The sequence below is a fragment of the Dunckerocampus dactyliophorus genome, chromosome 19 (assembly GCF_027744805.1).
Source record: "Dunckerocampus dactyliophorus isolate RoL2022-P2 chromosome 19, RoL_Ddac_1.1, whole genome shotgun sequence".
Lineage (NCBI taxonomy): Eukaryota > Metazoa > Chordata > Actinopteri > Syngnathiformes > Syngnathidae > Dunckerocampus > Dunckerocampus dactyliophorus.
In genome coordinates this window covers 14,085,104-14,104,142 of record NC_072837.1, presented here as the reverse complement: position 1 = coordinate 14,104,142, position 19,039 = coordinate 14,085,104, and the positions used below count along the sequence as shown (strand labels likewise).

General features: G+C 44.5%; 1 protein-coding gene across 4 annotated transcripts in view; it reads right to left on the bottom strand.

Annotated features, from left to right (window-relative positions):
- col12a1b (collagen, type XII, alpha 1b) overlaps positions 1-19,039 on the bottom strand; it is a 71,258-nt gene that overhangs the window by 21,064 nt on the left and 31,155 nt on the right. For 3 of the 4 annotated variants that reach the window (XM_054762549.1, XM_054762552.1, XM_054762550.1), the window contains 25 exons: positions 17,158-17,300; positions 15,468-15,597; positions 14,548-14,693; positions 14,347-14,476; positions 14,007-14,143; positions 11,340-11,469; positions 11,107-11,246; positions 10,891-11,023; positions 10,785-10,802; positions 8,223-8,362; positions 8,006-8,135; positions 6,448-6,587; positions 6,209-6,338; positions 5,745-5,884; positions 5,535-5,664; positions 5,318-5,457; positions 4,830-4,959; positions 4,594-4,733; positions 4,237-4,366; positions 3,101-3,240; positions 2,894-3,023; positions 2,325-2,464; positions 1,990-2,119; positions 1,675-1,814; positions 764-893 (listed from right to left, as the gene is read on the bottom strand). In XM_054762549.1, coding sequence (XP_054618524.1) covers positions 764-893; positions 1,675-1,814; positions 1,990-2,119; positions 2,325-2,464; positions 2,894-3,023; positions 3,101-3,240; positions 4,237-4,366; positions 4,594-4,733; positions 4,830-4,959; positions 5,318-5,457; positions 5,535-5,664; positions 5,745-5,884; positions 6,209-6,338; positions 6,448-6,587; positions 8,006-8,135; positions 8,223-8,362; positions 10,785-10,802; positions 10,891-11,023; positions 11,107-11,246; positions 11,340-11,469; positions 14,007-14,143; positions 14,347-14,476; positions 14,548-14,693; positions 15,468-15,597; positions 17,158-17,300 — 3,267 coding nt within the window. The remainder of the gene's footprint in view (positions 1-763; positions 894-1,674; positions 1,815-1,989; positions 2,120-2,324; positions 2,465-2,893; positions 3,024-3,100; positions 3,241-4,236; positions 4,367-4,593; positions 4,734-4,829; positions 4,960-5,317; positions 5,458-5,534; positions 5,665-5,744; positions 5,885-6,208; positions 6,339-6,447; positions 6,588-8,005; positions 8,136-8,222; positions 8,363-10,784; positions 10,803-10,890; positions 11,024-11,106; positions 11,247-11,339; positions 11,470-14,006; positions 14,144-14,346; positions 14,477-14,547; positions 14,694-15,467; positions 15,598-17,157; positions 17,301-19,039) is intronic. The other variant, XM_054762551.1, reaches the window with a different exon arrangement.

Below are 19,039 nucleotides of genomic sequence, written 5' to 3'. Positions count from 1 at the left end.
GCGTCCTGACGGAACGTTCTTTTGTGCAGAAGCTAGTCTTCTAAAGCAAACCAGATGTGTGGACGCATACATGGCACTTTCACTCTTTCACCTCCCCAAAATAGGAAAACAAATGAATGGAGTAGGTGGATGCAGACAGAAAGACTTTGTGGTCAGCAGTTACACAACTGCTGTTGTGTAACCTCCATTAGAGCCTGCAGACTACGCCATCCACAAGCTTCTTCTTGGAGTCTTCACTCATCTTTGCTCAGCTGTGAATCTGATGGCTCATCTCTCCTTGACTTACTGCACCTCCACAAGTATTCACGACAAACTGATGGAAGTGTTTGTGGAATCTTTCGGAGCACTCCAATTAAAACGTGACTTTGCTGAGTTAGCGCGACACGCCGTCTGAGCAGAAACAATTCCAGCGCACACAGCAGGACATCAAACCGCACAAATACACAGATGCACACGCCCTGTGTTTTGGGAAACATGAAAAACCCAGCGAGTGCAGCTTGGTAAGCAAAAGTAATAGTTCGACATGATTTGTTTCATCATCCTTCATGACTTTGAAGGCCACCATATTTTGTTATTTAAGAATTTGAACTCTGAAGGAGAACATTTGGACTTGAGCTCATGCCACAACACGGGTGTCCCTTGGGGCTCATTGGGGGGCCATGAGAGCTTTTCAGGTGATTTTTTTTTTGAGGATGATACTGCGGTCTGAAGGAGGTCTCTCATTGTGAGCATCCTGTAGTCACGTTGGAAACCAGTGACTTACGTGTGCGTCCCATCTCAGATTGACGCAGACCTTCGCCCTCTGGGTAAACGGGGACCACGGTGACGGTGTAGGAGGTGTCAGAGAGGAGGTTCCTCAGGATGGTGCTGGTGGTGCCTCCTGATACCTGCTCCTGCTCACACAAGGAGACACCACCATCAAGGAATCAACTAAGTGGACTATCTACTGTATGTCAGGGGTGTCCAAAGTGCCGCCGGGGGCCATTTGTGGCTGCAGCTGTTTTTTTTAGTGGCCATGGGGACATTCTACAAATATAACTTAACAAGAAAACTACAAAAAACAAAACAGCAAATGTAAAAATCAGCAGCAATTTTACAAGAACAAAGTCAGAATATTAAAAAAATAATAATTTAAAAAGTCATAATAAAAAAAATAACATTGTAATATTATGAGGAAAAATTACATCATTTTAGTAGCATAAAGTTGAAATATTAGAGAAAATGTTAGAGAAATGTTGCTTTTTTAAAATGCTGTAATATTATGAGAAACAAATAAAACAACAAATATAATATACCTAATATACATGTATATATGTAATTTTTGGAAAATTACATTGCGGAAAAAGTTATGAAAAAAAAAGTCAAAATATTATGGGAATAAAGTCATAACATTAAGAAAATTTACTAAAAAATTTTAAGAAGAAAGTTGAAATATTTTGAAAAAAACAGCAGAAATAGGGAAAAAAAAGAGCATAGACCGAAGTTCATACTAAAAATAGGCTTTTTCACCGACTGTATCTCAAAAAGCTGAGTTTTTTCTTGCAATAGCAGATATACTTTCAAAATATCAAAGTGACCCTTGAATCCTTTCATTTTCAGTATGTGGGCCTCAGTAGAAAATGTTTGGACACCCCTGATCTATGTCAAGACAAGTGATGATAATGAGGGACAAACCATGTCCTCTGCACCGCCGGCTGCAGGCACATAGAAGAGGCGGTACTGGCGCACGTTTCCCTCTGCGGGCTCCCACTGGACCTTGAGGGTGCTGGTGGTGGGATCTGTGACCTGCAGATTCTTTACGCCGCCCAGCGCCTCTGTCAAGCACAGCAGGCAGTTGTTACATGAGTGACAGCTGGTGTTGAAGCTCCAAATGACGCCAGATAGATTTTAACCCCAAGCGTCAGTCACAGGAAGGTGAGATCTGCTGGCTTACATTTCTTACTTTCACTTCCTGTTTCACCATTATTCAGCCGTAAACATTACACTTACTCGTCTTTCCATTCTCCGACATGCGTTTTCCTTCCACATCGGCGTAAATGGGCACCAGGGTCACCTTGTACTCTGTGTCAGGCTGCAGTTCTCTCAGTACGGCGTTGGTCACGATGCCAGATTCCTGAGTCTTTACGCAACACAAATACAACCGATTAAGATTTTCATTGCATGGTATAACTGCTGTTTTACCATGCACATGACAATAAAACTCTTGAACACACTTGTTTGTTGTTAAGTGTTGTTTTTCTTTTGACTCCAATGTGAGTTTTTTGTGTCGCTGATTGATGGAAATAGAAAACAAAATTTTCTTCTTAAACAATGTAAATAATGACCATGAGCTCGTCTCCTCCGGCAGTGGGCACGTAGAAGATCCTGTACTGCCGCACGTCACCCTCGGCCGCATCCCAGCGCACTCTGAGAGAGTTGGTGGTGGGGTCGCTCACTCGGAGATTCTTCACGCCGCCCAGGGTTTCTGAAAGAGATGCAACACATGACAGCACCGCTCCACTCCCCTTCACCTTCATGTCACTTGTGCTGTGCTGTTTGGAGGTTGACGCTCATCATTCTAAGTGTCCTTGTCCTGTCCTTGGCGAGGATCAGTGCTTTGTGAACATCCATCTACCTCAGATGGGCAAACAGTTCCTGCTTTCCAGGTGCAAAGAGCTTTCAACCTCATGACAGTAGTCATGCTAGCATGTTACTTCCTGTTTTGCTTAACATCATGATCTGCTTCTGCACATTCCACTGCTTGTTGATGGTCTTCACTCTCGCTGACGCTGACAGATCGCGTCCATGTCTCAATGCAGTCTGACAGAAGATTAAATTATCCGACTGGGATACACAGACATGCCTGGAATGTGAGTCTGCTTGCTCCCATTGAATGCCTCATTCATGCACTTACTGGTCTTTCCCTTGTCAGCCTGGGGAATGCCCTCCACGTCCGGATAGATGGGAACCACGACCACATTGTAGACTGTGTCTGAGTCCAGGTTTCTTAGGATGGTGCTAGTTGTGCCACCTGACACCTCCTCCTGCACAGAATATTCTATATTAATGGCTTTAAACAGGGGTGGCGAGGTCAGACGATGTGGACGAGCCACACTCTCACCGTTCGTTGTTCTCCATCAGGCTCTGCAGAGTACGTGACCTTGTAGCTGCGCACATTGCCCACTGCCGGCTCCCAACGTACCGTCAGAGTGTTGATGGTCGGGTCAACCACCTGCAAGTTCTTCACCCCCCCAAACGGGTCTGACAGGGATGAGGCGTTCAAAGTCATTGAGTCACATTCACATTTCAAATGTCAACTGTCATGATGACATGATGATTCATGTTTTTATATGTTTCTATTGTCAGGTCAAGTTTCACCCGTCTAAGCCCATGTGGAACAGCCTGCTGGATCAACTATTCCAAGCGGAACAGGCTGAAGAAGGAAGTATTCCATATGGAACAGGCTGTAGGAACAACTATTCCATTTGGAACAAGCTGTAGGAACAACTATTCCATGCGGAACAGGCTATAGGATAAATTAAACCATGCGGAACAGGCTTCAGGATAAACTATTCCATGCAAAACAGGCTATAGGATAAATTAAACCATGCGGAACAGGCTTCAGGATAAACTATTCCATGCAAAACAGGCTGCAGGATCAAATATTCTATGAGGAACAGGCTGCAGGAAAAAGTACTCCATGCAGAATAGGTCGCATTATCAACTATTCCATGTGGAACAGGCTGCAAGATCAACTATTCCTTGAGGAACAGGCTGCAGAAGAAAGTATTCCATCCGGACCAGGCTGCAGGATCAACTATTCCATGCAGAACAGGCTGAAAAATGCACTATGCTATGCGAAATAGGCTGCGGGTTCAGCTATTCCGTGCAGAACAGGCTGCAAGATAAACTAAACCATGCAGAACAGGCTACAGGATAAAGTATTCCATGTGGAACAGGCTGCAGGATGCATTATGCCATGCAGAACAGGCTGCAGGATTAACGATTCGAAGCAGAACAGGCTGAAGGATGTAATATCGACTTTTCCAAGCGGAACCAGCCACAGGATAAACAATTTTATGCGGAACAGCATACAGGATAAACTACTTAATGTGGAACAGGCTGCAGGATAAACTATTCCATGTTATACAGGCTGCAAGATCAGTGTTGCGCCCTTGTGATGCTCATTTCAAGTTTCACATTTCGTACTTCCCACTTTTTTAAAACGCGAAATGTTGTCTGCTGCTGAAGACTCACTCGTCTTCCCGTTTTCAGATAGCGGCAGTCCCTCCATCTCATGGTAGACGGGCACCACGGTGACGGTGTACTCTGTGTCGGGCTCCAGGTTCTTGAGCACGGTGGAGGTAGTGGATCCAGACACCTGGTCCTAGTTTAGGGAAGGAGAGGCGGCAGTGACTTGAGGGTAACTTTGGGGATTTAAGAGGTGAAATGAGGCTTTGTAGAGGAAGCTGCCACGGAGACCACACACTCACACGCTTAAAGTAATATTAATTATTATTATTAATGAATAATAGGACATTTGGGTGTGGAATGTCACGCTCTTCCATCAAGTTCACTTATCCCAACATTCTGTTCTTCTGACATGTGACTCACCACATCCTGATCTCCGCCTCCACTCGGCACCCAGATGACAATGTACTCGCGCACGTTCCCCTCGGCGGGCTCCCAGCGCACGTTGAGGGTACTGGTGGTGGGATCCAACACCTGAAGGTTCCTCACCACGCCCAGTGGCTCTGAGAAGACACACAGAACAAGGAGACGCTGGCTCAAATGCATCTTTATCTCTTAAGACTACAACATCACATGTTCTGGCTGTCATGTGACCTCACTTGTTTTGCCGCTGTCGGTCAGACTCGGACCGTCGCCCTCGGCGTAGACGGGGACCACGGTGACAGTGTAGCGGGTGTCTGGGAGGAGCTTCTCCAGGACGGTGCTGGTGGTGCTCTCAGACACTTGCTCCTGTCAAATTATACTACATGATAGCTTGTACAGCAGGGCTGTTCAAATATTTTTTTATTGGCCCTCGGCATTTTGTAGAAATATTTTTTTTTTAAATTACTAATCAGATGTATTATTAGATAGTACACTAATTTGCTTTGCAATCTACAGTCTGCCCCTCCTTTCATGGATAGTAATAATAATATTAGGTACATGGACATAATCATTTCCAGGCCTGTTGAAGGTGCAGAGAAATTGGATTGGAGGAGTTATATATTTTTTTCCGATATCCAATTAGCTAGTATCGGAGCAATGCTGAGTGTTGGAGTGTGTTAGTTATAAAAAAAAGTGTTGCTATCTTCTGGTAGTTGACACTCACCACGATCTCCAGGCCTCCACCTTCTGGCACGTAGATGACTTTGTAGCCCTGAACATTTCCGTCCGCAGGGTTCCAGGTCACAGTGAGAGTAGTGATGGTGGGGTTGGTCACCTTCATGTTGCCCACGCCGCCCAGAGGTACTGCAGGAACATTTGTAATGTTTGCTTTCAAGGGATGTCACACAGATTGGTGTGCATAAATCCATACATTGACTTACAAGTTTTTCCGTTCTCAGATTGCCGTTTTCCCTCCCTGGCCGGGTAAACTGGTAAGACGGACACAGAGTATGCCGTGTCGGGAAGAAGGTTCCTGAGGATGATGGAATTGACACTGGCAGGAACTTGCTCCTGTTGGAAGTTCCCACATTTAGTGTGTGACAGCTTCAAGTTGTGTTTTTTTTCTTCTCTGAGCCGACTAGCATTCTCACCATCTCCTCGCGGCCGCCAGCGACGGGCACGTAAAAGACCTTGTACAAGCGAACGGCTCCGTCAGCCGGGTCCCACTTCACGTTGAGCGAGGTCATGGTGGGGTCAGTCACCTGCAGGTTCTTCACCCCCCCGAGTGGCCCTGAAAGCAGCGAATGATGTCAGTGATGCTCTGAGTTCAACATCAAACTCCACACAAACATCACCTAATAATGTCTACACTCAGTTCCAAATGATTCTTCCTGTAATATACTGTAACATTTAAAATATGTAACCTATGTTTATGAGAGCAAGAAATGAATCTTCTGTGCTGATTTATAAGGAAGAGACTGGATTGAATCTTCACTTTTTGGACAATTGAATGCTTCTATCACACAACGCAAGGCCCATAAACACATGTTAAGAGGAGTAAGTAAATTTAAATTCCCACATAGAAAGTCTTCCCGAAAGAGTGGAAGCTGCTTACGTGTCCTTCCATTTTCAGACATGGTCTTGCCGTCTCCCTCAGCGTAGACAGGCACCAGGGAGACGGTGTAGAGGGTGTCAGGCTGCAGGCCTCTCAGGGTGGTGCTGGTGGTGCCAGCAGACACCTGCTCCTAAAGTGGAACATGTGAGAGCTTACAGTAGAGCAAAGAGATCTGTGGGCGGGGTCAGTAGCTGTGTGGAGTTCAGTTTGTGATGGCATGACGGTCCTACCAGTCCTACCATGCTCTCAGCTCCTCCGGCAGCAGAAGCGTAGATGACTTTGTACTCCTTGACACGACCCTCAGCCGGCTCCCAGCGCACATTCAGAGTGGTCATTGTAGGGTTTATCACCTGCAGGTTCCTCACACCACCCAGAGGCTCTGAGGTAACAGGAAGTGTGACATGCATTATCCATCTATCCATTTTATTCCGCTTATGTGGGTCTGGGTTACAGGGACAGCAGTCTAAGGCCACCAAGGCGTTCCCAGGCCAGTTGTGAGACATAATCCCTCCAGCATGTCCTAGGTCTGCCCCAGGGCCTTCTCCTGGCTGGGCATGCCCGGGATACCTCACCAGCGAGGCGTACGGGAGGCATCCGGACCAGATGGCTCAAATGGCTCCTCGCAATGTGAAGAAGCAGTGGCTCTACTCTGAGCCCCTCCTGGATGACCAAGCTCCTCACCCCATCTCTTAGGGTGAGTCCAGCCACCCTACAAAGGAATCTCATTTCAGCCGCTTGTATCCGCGATCTCGTTCTTTCAGTCACGACCCAAAGCTCATAACCATAGGTGGGAACATAGATCGATCGACTAGTAAATCCAGAGCATTGCCTTCCGGCTCAGCTCTCTTCACCATGACGGTCCAATTCAGCAAACGCTGCACTGATCCGCCTATCGACCTCAAGCTATAAACCTTCCCTCACTCGTAAACAAGACCCTGAGATACTTGAACTCCTCCACCTGAGGCAGGACCTTATTCCCTACCCGGAGCGTGCAATGTACCCTTTTCCGACTGAGAACCATGGCCTCGGATTTGGAGGTGCTGAGTCTCATCCCAGAAGCTTCACACTCAGCTGCAAACCGCCCCAGTAAACGCAGAAGACAGCTCGATGAGGCCATCAGGACCACATCGTCTGCAAATAGCCCTCCCGCACCCCTGTGATAGACTCTAAGAAGGCTGGGTACTCTGAACTGCCATTTGGCGCGCGAACGCACAAACGACAGTCAGGTCCTTTTCCCCAACACGATGGCGTAGGAAAATGACACTCTCGTTCACCGGCGATGACTCCAACACAAACACCAAGCCGGAGGGCTATTAATAAGCCTACACCAGCTCGCTGCCTCTCCCCTGCAACAACTCCAGAGTAGAACAAGGTCCAGCCCCTCTCAAGGAGTTTGGTTCCAAGTCGGAATGTCTCAACCACTCACTCAAGTTTGGGCTCCTTCCCCACCAGAGAAGTGACATTCCATGTCCCAAGAACCAGATTTGGCCACCGAAAACCAGGTCACCCAGGTGCCCGCCCTCGACCGCCACCCAAAACACATTGCACACATTGTCCTTATGCTAGCACCAGCAGGTGGTGGGTCTACGGGGGGGGAAATCCCATGTGGTTTCTTCGGTCTGGGCCCTTGGCATGCATTATGAACGGTTAATACATAAATACAACATTCAGACACATAGAGGAGGTGATTGATTGGCCTTGGTGGAGGTGAGAACTTTTCCACTGGTAATAAATCTTTGACTTTGTATTCTGTGACTCTTCTGCTGGAATTGGTTGAGTGTGAAAACGTGTCCTCACTGGTTCTTCCTTCTGCTGAAACGTCTCTGCTGAGGCCAGTGGGGTACACAGCTGTCATGGTCACCACATACGGCGTGTCAGGGGACAACTTCTGCAGGATGGTGCTGGTCTTCTTGCCTCCTACCTGCGTCTATGAACACACACATTAGTAGAGACACGTTTATCTTCTATCCTTTGTTATTATTACATATACACAGTATAGTGAGCATGGACATACTGAGAGAGCCTCCCCTCCGGCAAGAGGAGCATAAAGGATCTTGTAGTTCTGCACAGGGCCGGGGGCCGGGTCCCACCTCACCGCCAGTGTGCTGATGGTGGCGTTGTAAACTTTCAGGTTTCGAGGAGGCTCTGGCCGCACTGAGACAGCACAAAACAAACAAAGCCTGTTTAAATGTAACGCAAGCTTTCAAGAGATATGACGGCAGACAGGATGATGATGAGGATGATGCTCCCGCATGGAGCTGAAAGGATGAATGGCTGGATGAAAAAAGCAGGTCATCACAGGACCAGCATTTGATGTGGAAGCAGGTTTAATACAAGTGATTTACCAAGACATTCCCATTTTATCTTCACTGTAATGATACGATCATTTGACCCACTTAGCTCAATTACATATTTTTGTGTAATTTTACATTCTTCATGCTAAATGTATTCCTTATTTGGAAACAACAAAGGTACTTTGAATTGAAGAAAGAATATATGTGACATTTACTGAGTGTCTTATTAGCATTTTTGCTATTGTGACGTCAGGTATTCCAGTGTAGTTTGAAGGCTAAAAGCCAGATAGTGAGCTTTTCCTAGCTTTGTTTCTATGAAGTCACAAATGTAATGTAACTTTTGGCAGCCTATTAAAGCATTAAAATTGTTAAATGGCTTTAAAATGAGCATTCATGGCAAAAAAATAAGCTCTTGGAAATGAGCTAGCTCTATTTGGGGTGAAGTCATATACTGGGATAGTCAAATGACTCTCACATGACTATCACATGACAACCACAACTAAATGTTTCCTACATTCATGGGAAAAATTATCCGGCCACCTTTGTTTCTTAAGTTTATTGATCCATTTTAATGTCTGTTGAATTTAAGAGCTGATATCGAGCAACTTCAATGCTTTTCTTGATAATAACCAAAATCACATGAATAACTATAGCATTGTACTGCCAAAAAATTGAACTCTTATGAGCTATTTTTGTTGTCATTGTTATATTTGTCCAAACAAATGTACCTTTAGTTGTATCAGGTATTAAAATGAACAAGAAACAGAAGAAACAAGGGTGGGCTAATAATTTTTTCCATGACTGTATATGTAACTTAGGGACTTAATGAGTTCAAGTCAAGTACAAAGATGTATAGGACACATTTTAACAATTCTAAATTGTTACCATATCTTCTTATGGGTTAAAAATAGAACAAAAGGAATATTTTGGCAAATGACAAGTGATGACAAATAAATCTACAAAACATGCAACAAGTCTGATGGCGTGACACTGGTGTGATGATGGAATGATGTTACATGAGATGAATGATGGACAGCAGTGATTGACACACTCACACGTATGTAATGTATGGAAATCACCGGGACGCAGACCTACCCTGACAGTCTAGTGCACCAATCAGATCAGTGTGCTGTTTAGTAGGCGGGGCTTAAAGGAGACAGACTTGGGCTGTATCTCAATTAGTGCACTTGTTTACGCACACTTAGTCTTTTGAATGCATAAGTGCACACTTGCATACTTAGAATGGTGTGAAAAAGTGTTTGCCGCCTTCCTGATTTCTTATTTTTTTGCATGTTTGTCACACTTAAATGTTGCAGATCATCAAACAAATGTAAATATTAGTCAATGACAACACAACTGAACACAAAATGCAATTTTTAGATTGATCCAATGATCCAAAACACACCAGCAAGTCCACCTCTGAATGGCTGAAGAAAAACAAAATTAAGACTTTGGAGTGGCCTAGTCAAAGTCCTGACCTGAATCCTACTGAGATGCTGTGGCATGACCTGAAAAAGGCGCTTCATGCTGGAAAACCCTCCAATGTGGCTGAATTACAACAATGCTGCAAAGATCAGAGGGCCAAAATTCCTCTGAAGCACTGTAAGAGACTCATTGCAAGTTATCACAAATGCTTGATTGTATTTCTTGTTGCTAAGGGTGGCCCAACCTGTTATTAGGTTTAGGGGGCAATCACTTCTTCACACAGGGCCTTGTAGGTTTGGATGTTTTTCTTCCTTAATAATAAAAACTGCATTTTGTGTTCAGTTGTGTTGTCATTGACTAATATTTACATTTGTTTGATGATGTGAAACATTTAAGTGTGACAAACATGCAAAAAAAAAAAAAAAGAAATCAGGAAGGGGGCAAACACTTTTTCCACACCACTGTATACTTAGTCATTTGAGTGCATAAGTGTGTTCACACTGTAAGTACCCGAATGTTGCACTCAAAATAGTGAGTGTGCAGTGATGGACACTTACCACGCTTGATAGTCACCATCTTGGTGACAGAGCAAAAGGGGATGGGCTACCAAACAAAAGGTTTGGTCTTTTGTGCCTCATTTGAAGCCGAAGGTACACACAATAAATAAATAGTCATAAAAAAATTCTTCCATTTTTCATTATTGTGTGAAAATATCAGATATTAGGGCAATATATTGGTAAACAGAAGAATGGAAGTGTTCTAAGTTCTAGAGGTGCTTCCTTCATCATTTGTGTTTTGGTGTTGTTCACGTTAGCCTCATACACACACAACAATATTTCATAAGGAAGCTGACATACCGTCCACAGCCTTTAACACTAAAAAGAGAAAGGAAGGTTACTTCAATGCAGCAGAAAATGCTTTTTGTAGGCGGCACATGACCACTTCACAGCTCTCAACACTTACACGTGCGCTCGTTTCCCATCAAGTCTTCACTTTCAGACTCATCTGGGTAGATGGCTGTTACAGTCACCGTGTACTCAGTGTCAGGGTCCAAGTTTTGCAGAACGTGGGATGTCTCATCGTTGCCCAAGATGGTCTGGTGATGGACGCACAAAGACGTGAAAACAAAGCAGCACGGAAGTGTGTGTGTGTGTGTGTGTGTGTGTGCTGTGAACATACAGACTGGACGTTATTCTCGCCTTTCTTGGTCCAGCCGATACGGTACAGAGCCACATCCGGTGCTCCGTGCTCCCATGTGGCCCTGAAGGAGGTTAGGTCCACCTCAGAGAACTGCAGGTTTTTTGGTGCTGGAACAACATCTGGACACACAAACCAGGCCAAACATGGATGAGTTTCCTGAATTCCCATTTTCTTATGTTTGCTACTAAGTACAAAAAAAAAAGCTTGCAGACCCGTGACTGCGTTTCCGAGCATGGGGTTGGCGGGCCCTTCATCGTAGACTGGCGTCACAGCCACGTCGTACTCAGTTTGGGAGGTCAGACCGGACAGGTCCAAAGTGGTGATGTCACCAGCGACCTCACGCTGTCACAGGGAAACATCAGGATCAACTTGGACTCCACTTAGTCTTCATTCAAGACATCTTTGACAATTTTTACATGGGAGAAAATAATCATTTAATTTCTGATTTATTCATTTTACCCCCTTACAAGAATGGAAATAACGTGAAGTTAAGATTATAAAGGAATTTGTATTTGACTGAGGGAAATAAGCGGCAAGCATTGTGAACCCCACAGAGCGGTAACATGTCCATGAAACGTCCCATTAAGAAAGTACACCTAATCTCACCCTTGCTCTGAATATCCATGCAAGAATTTGCCTGTAGTTTCTGTTGCAATAGAAATGATAGACTCTTTACGTCTTTGTCAGAGGGTAAACTTATCAAATCAGCAGGGAATTCAGAATTTATTTTCCCCACTGTATGCTTCCAACTTTGTGGGAACACTTGGGGAAACCCCTCTTCTCTTCTCATAAAGGCTTGCTTGGAGGAGTTTGATGCAGAAGAAGTGTCTGTGAATACTCTCATTGTATTCCCAAAGTCTTGAATGGATGCCGAAGGGACTGCTTGGGTTGACTTAGAAGACGTTTCGCCTCTCATCCGAGCAGGCTTCATCAGTTCATGCTTAAGACTGGATAGGGCAGCTCTGAAGGGCTGGTGTGAAGCATTTACCCTGTAAGGTAGAGGCATGCCCCAACCAAGAACGATTTCCCTCATTTGTGGTGCAAAACCACAGTCGCTAAGATACAGTAGACTAAGACATCTGCCTGCCAGAGACAGTGGTTTGGGTGGAAACCCCTCATTAGTACTCTATTCAGGTGGAATGATGGTCATGGATGCGCCTGAAAGCAAAGGTGTCTGTGTGGTGTTTATGTGTTAGAGGCTAAATGACTGAATCTTTTAGGAAGGGTTGAAAGGAAAGGATTGTATGAGGCCTTGATGTAAATGGCCGCCCTCATTCCCCTGTCAGTCTTCTCTGTCCACAACTTGTACATTTTTGTTCCCAAAAGAGTGCTGTTTGTCTATGAGGGGCAGGTAGACAGCACCTAACAGCATACGAACAAGGATGATTCCACCCAAACCACTGTCATTGGCAGGTCTCACGCCACTGTATCTTAACGACTGTCAAAAGAGTGAAACCATCCTTGGTTGGGTCGTGCCTCTACCTTAAAGCATAAATACAGTCGTCCCTCGCCACTTTGCGGTTCTCTACTCTCACTCTATCAAGGGTTTTCAAAAATTAATTAATTAATAAATGGCCGCTGTTTCGTAAAAAATATGGATATAAAGCTATGTTTGGGCTATTGATCTGTTGTTAAGCATTTTCAAGCATAAAAATGACCTAAAATACAAATACATTTTAAGGGCTTAAAGGACATTGATGAATGTGGTCAACAACCATTATTGCAGGTTTGAATTATCTCACAACAGGTATAATAACAACAACAATCATCATCATCATCATCACAACAACAACATGGGGTACTGTCATGGCTGTACTCCAGCTAAAACTCAACTCTGAATCCCTGACGCCACTTCCTGTCCAAACGTCCAGAAGACATTTTTGAAACACTCAAGCACAAGTCTTATTTATGTCTTAAATGGCTTATTGTCTCTGATAATCTCAACTATATTGGGTAACATGAGTGTAAAGGTGACTGTAGGAGTGTTATTGTATGTCTAGGGGGCTCTAATAATGTTAAAAGCCATATGTAGAAGGTTTATATGCTCTAACTACAAAAATATTAGATTTATAAATAAGGAATCCTACTTTGCGGAAATTCATTTATCGCGATAAATGCTTACTGCACTGTATATACGTAGTACGCCATCCCCTCAAGATAGAGCTGTTATCTAGGTTTTCAGCATGAACTGTGGAAGAAGATATTCCATAATCTGGTTGAAAGTCCTCCTGGAAGAGTGGAAGCTGTTCTGGCTGCTCCACATGTGGTGGGGCAATGCTTGAGTAAGGTAAAGTTCCAGTGCAGGCTGGCTGTGTAAAGCTTCTCTCTTAGCGAGGACACTCTTGCTTTTCAAGTGGAAGTGTATTTGAGTCACATGGGAGGTGAAAGATGAAATGCTGAGACGCGTCTGCACACAAGCTTTTTCCATCCTATGCTGAGAAGCAGCAGACAGGAAACGCTGGCAGAGGGCCGGCGTCGACGCAGCAGAGAGCAGGAGCCTTCAGTGGTAATCCAGAAGACGAGTGGAGCTGCTTTGTGTCATCCATCAGGACTTTCTGGAAAAGTCTGGCCGGCGTGCAGCGTGATTCATCCCAGACTGTTTGTCCTTGGAGTGAGAAATAATGAAGACAGAGTGGTGCAGGGATGATGGGAGCTAGACTTTCCACAATGCAATGAGGTCTCATCCACCCTGAAACGACCTTTGTAACTCGATTAGCGGCTACCTCGCTACTCGGTGTGAGGAGGGGGAGTAGCAGCAGAAAAGCGCTGGCCTGCCACATACTGTACGTCATCCTCCTCTGCTCTTCAGGTAAACTCCCACTGAACGGAGCCGCTGGAGTCAAAGTTACAAGAGACAGCTGGTGAGCAGGCAGCGTTACCTCTTTGGCGTCTCCGTCCTCTGCCCTGTAGATGACCAAGTACTTGCGCACCAGTCCTGGGGCGGCGTCCCAGTTGAGCCTCATGCTGCTGTGAGTGACAGACGAGATCCTAAGAGCTCCAGCAGGAGGCATAGGCACTGAGGGAGGAGATGGTAAAAGTAGTTCTGAACCAGGGGAGTACAAAGTGCGGCCCAGGGGCCACTAGAATATTTGATATGTAAAATGAAACATTATGGGGCTTATGGCCACATTGAAATATGAATGTTTGAACAATAATAAGCATATTTTAGCATATCTTAATTAAAATTAAGTACTGAATACTTTACAACAGCGCACGTACACGTGACTCCAGTGCCCTTCATCGGCTCGCTAGTAGCTTCGCCGTGCTGAGCCAAAACGGAGATGGAATACGCCGTGTTGGGAAGCAGCTGCGTCAGTTGCACGTCACTCACATCTGCTTGGACACGGACCTGCGAGCACAGAGCACGATGTCAGTGAGAAAGAAGGGTCTCGTGTGATTGATAGCTAACCTAGTAGTTACCTCCTTATCCAACTGAGGCTCAGTGGCGTTGATGGCGCGGTACAGCACAATGTAACCGTTGGCTCCGCCCACCCTCTCCCAACGAACCCTCATGGTGCTCATGGTCTCGTCGTAAACCTTCAGGGACGTGACGGCTGGCAGCGGCACTGAACAGGACGAGACAATGTCAGCTTGTGTATCCAAATACTCTTCAATCACAGCCTTTTTACAAGACCATGTCGTCCACACACACATCTTAACATTCAATCACTGGGCGCTACAAACCCACTGGAAGCCATAAGAAGGCTTAAAATGCGTTCAAATGTGTCCTATGCAACTTTGTGCTTGACTTGAACTAATCAAGTCCCTAAGTCACGTATAGGAAACATTTAGGAGTGCTTCTCATGTGACAGTCATGTGGCTCTCCCAGGATATAGCTTCCCCAAAATGGCGCTAAGTCAGGTCAGCTAACTCATTTCCAAAAGCTTTTTTTTTTTTTTTTAAATAGCAATTTACAATTCAACTGTTCTTGTTATATTTCTTAAACGAATTATAGAAAACAAACTAGGAAAATATACACACACATTAGCATCACCCTCTGTTCAATTCAAAGTACATTGAGCATGAAGAATACAACGTAACAAATCAATTAGTAGTTTTCTTAGTAGTAAAAAACATGCCTAATGTCTTCTGTGTGTTATATCCACCATTGCTGGACTTGAAATGGATTCTAATGGGTTAAAATGGTGACACATGCTGGCAGCATTGCATCATGAGATATGTTTACTCCACACTCAGATCAGACAGTAGATTTATGTGGTAAGACGAGAAATGTTTAGCAGATTAGCAGAGAGAGATCAGGTAAACATGACTTTAAAGCTGGTCACCAGCAGGAACGTGGAACACAACTCCAAACACAGAGGAAGGAGGAAAACTCTTACAAGTGGTCTCGCGGCCCGCCAGTGGCTCACTGCTCTCCTCGCCAACCACAGAGTAGACGCTAACAAGATACTCGGTGAGAGGGCTCAGACCGTCCAGAACCACAGAGGTCACGGAGCCGTCCAGCAGCATCTATTAGAAACAAGAAATGACAGTTCGTCACTGGCATCTGTTTTCTCTCCAAACAAACAACTTCCTGCTCGGACACCGCAAAGCAAGGAAATCATAACATTATCAAAACATCTGCATCGTGTTCAGCCTTTGCATCCTGATTAGTTTACACAAACACAGCAACTGTCTCAGGTGATTTTACAGGAAAAAAAGACACATTCTTGAATCCTGACTGCTCGTAAATGAGCGTAGATAAGAAGGTTCTGAAAAAGATTCCAAATGTAAATGTGGTATAAGTCAAGTGTTTTACGGAGAACGTAAACATACCAGAGACAAAAAGCTCTCTGCTCATGGCGTGAGGTCTAGAACTTCAGACTAAGTGGATCCAGAGGAATCTCTGCTTGACTGTAATCAGACTCTCCTACCAATAAAAGCACAAAAGGATGGAACAGAGCCAAGTCTCCATCTGACAAGACGTGAAGTGTTTTTTACTCCACCTGAACAAGACAATGACTGAACTTAATGGGAATATTTTTTTTTTGTTGAAAAAAACAATATGGCTGCATCTCAAATTTCCGCTATTGGCCCTCCGATACAAGCAGTCGATTCCAGACATCGCCCTAGCACAGCTATCCAGCAGCGCCTGGATAGAGCCCATGTGATCACAACAACAGTGTTTGCAAGTGTGCTAACAAAGTAGCAAGGAGCAGGAAAAGACGTCGCAGCTGAGTGCAAAACTTGTCATGCACAAGTTTCCCGTGGTGTCACAGAAGTGGGAAAGTTTAATACGACCAACCACATTGCGCACATAAAGCGGCATCCCACGGCACAGCAAAAAGTCATTAGCCATAACAGAAAAGAGCGAGTCCCTGTCGGTGGTGAGTAATGTCGGGTTTAAACGGTTCACTGAGCACCTTAAGCCTTGCCATATTATGCCTCGCTGTCACTACAAAAGGACAAAAGGACACTACGAAAACTATACACCACATGCATAAAGATGTAAATGGGTGAGTTTTTCTCATACCAACTGTTGCAGACCATTGTTCTCAGAGTAATATGACTTGATCAAGCCTTTTCTAACATTCCACACCACAAAATAAGTCACGAGTATGACTCGTGCTTTTCCAACATTCCAGATTACAAAATAAATAACAAAAGTATGTATGATTTGTGTTGATATTGGATCAATATCGGTATTGGCCGAGATTCAAGGCTGCAATATCGTATCAGAAGTCTAAAAGTTGCACTGGGACATCTGCATATGATTCATTTGATATGCAACAAGTTCCCCATCAGCAGCACTTGAGAGCAGGTGTTCAACAAGCAGATTCTTGAGCTACATGCTAGCACCTCAGAATCTTCATAAGTCTGGAGAAAATGTAGATAAGGTGTCTTTTTCACCTTGATGGAGCAAGAAATAATAAATATAAGACACATGTGAACATAATGTCAACCCTGCTTTAACTTCATCCATTTTCTGTTCCACTTTTGCTATTCAGAGTCAAGGTAGGGGTTGGAGCCTATGCAAGGGGACTTAGATCACCTGTAAATTACAGGATATATTTTCAAGTTATGACATACCTCCTGTGCGGGTCCTCCGGCCGCCCTCACGTACACGACACGGAATCTCTCCACGGGAGCGTCGGGCGCGGTCCAGGTGGCGCGGAAGGAGTGGTGGCTCACCTCGGAGGTCACCAGGTTGGTGGGCGCCTCCAGCTCTTCCCCTGCGGGGGCACCAGCACACATGATACGACTCGTCAAGCGGTTCAAGTGGCGAACTCGCCAGCCACAAATCTGACATGAGGACTTTCTTCCAAAAGCCTGTGCTGTAAATCACGCTTGTACTTCCTCTTAAAAGTGATTTACACGGCGGAATGTTCCACCAGCGGACTTTATCACCTTCTGAGTGCTTTATTCTGCTTTCATTCTGTCTTCCAGCCAGCGAGCATACGCATGGCTATACATGCCTTATAGATATGAATTCATGACTTCACTCCATGAGATGCAACGCCCCCTCCACTGCTTTTAAAAGCAGCCGTAAAACTGCAAAAATGTTAACTTGTCACTCTTAAAGACAGTCAAACTTTCAAAGGTTTCCATCTGTGCTGCACGACCAGTAATTAGTGGAAAGTGGAAATCTGACTCAGTGGCATTCACAGAATTATGGCAACCAGGTCAGAACTTGGTTAGTGACTCTAGTTTTGGCTTATTATATTCATTATAATGCAATCCTTTACTAGTCTGGTGCAATGACGTCATAATTATTCCACAACACAAACAACTTTTCATCACACTGAGGAACAACAACAGCAACATTAAAGGTGACTTTCACTCACCGCAGGTCGGTATACGTGTACATGTCTGCGGCACGAGCACACACCCAAAAGCAGTCTCAGAGAAGCAAGCGACAATTTGCTGACATTGTGTGGTTATGATAGGCTATACATTCAATAATAGCTAACACAAGGTTTCCACTACATGTAATGGGGGGCCACGGCACAATAAAAGCCGCCACAAATGAGTTTGTTTTTGGGTTTTTAACGTAAAACAATGTTAAGTAATACAGTGTATGAATGGACATACACTATATGCTATATCAGGGGTCACCAACGTGGTGCCCGTGGGCACCAGGTAGCCCCCCACGACCACATGAGGTGCCCGCAAGCCTGCTTTTCATTTAGGTTTTCAGTTAATAATGAAAGAACAGTAGAAAGAAATGCATTCTGAAATACAAAATGTGAGTTGTGGACACCAGCATTTTGTTAATGTTCTGGTAAAACAAGCATATTCGCTTTGTTTGGGTTTAAAATAAGCTCTGAAAATAAATGTTTCAAAAATGAGTAGCTCTTGTTCATTTTCATTTTGTAAAAGTAGCTCTCACAAGGAAAAACATTGGTGACCCCTGCTGTAGATACATGTATAGCCTATTTACATATTGACCACAATTCATTTGAAATAAAATATCTATCAAATATCATAAAAACCTTTCACTACACTTTGTATTTTTTATTTCTTATACATGCACTCAAAACACCTGTCTGCCCTGTTGGCACGTGACAGATAAGGAGTGGAAGAAAAGACAAGAGAGAAATGCATTTAATTAATGCATTTCTCTGTTGTTCAAGCCTGTGAAAACGACCCTAATGTTGTTGACATTATTACCAACAGTAAATTTGAATATTTAAAAAAACGCAGCAGCGGCACGACACAGCGGCGGCAGTCTGCCTCCCATGCAGCCCACCACCACAGCTTCAAAAGATCCTAGTGGAAGCCCTGCATTAGCAGCTACCATTAGCTGACAAAAAACATAACTAATGCAGAGTACTTGTGTTGCATGGGGTGTGGCTTGCAACGTTGGAGCACGAAGTTGGTGGGATATAGACACTGTAAAGTTGGCACCCCCATGCAGTGTTTCCGGATTTGGAAATCCCACCTATTCGTGATGTTTCTCTCTGAAATAGAT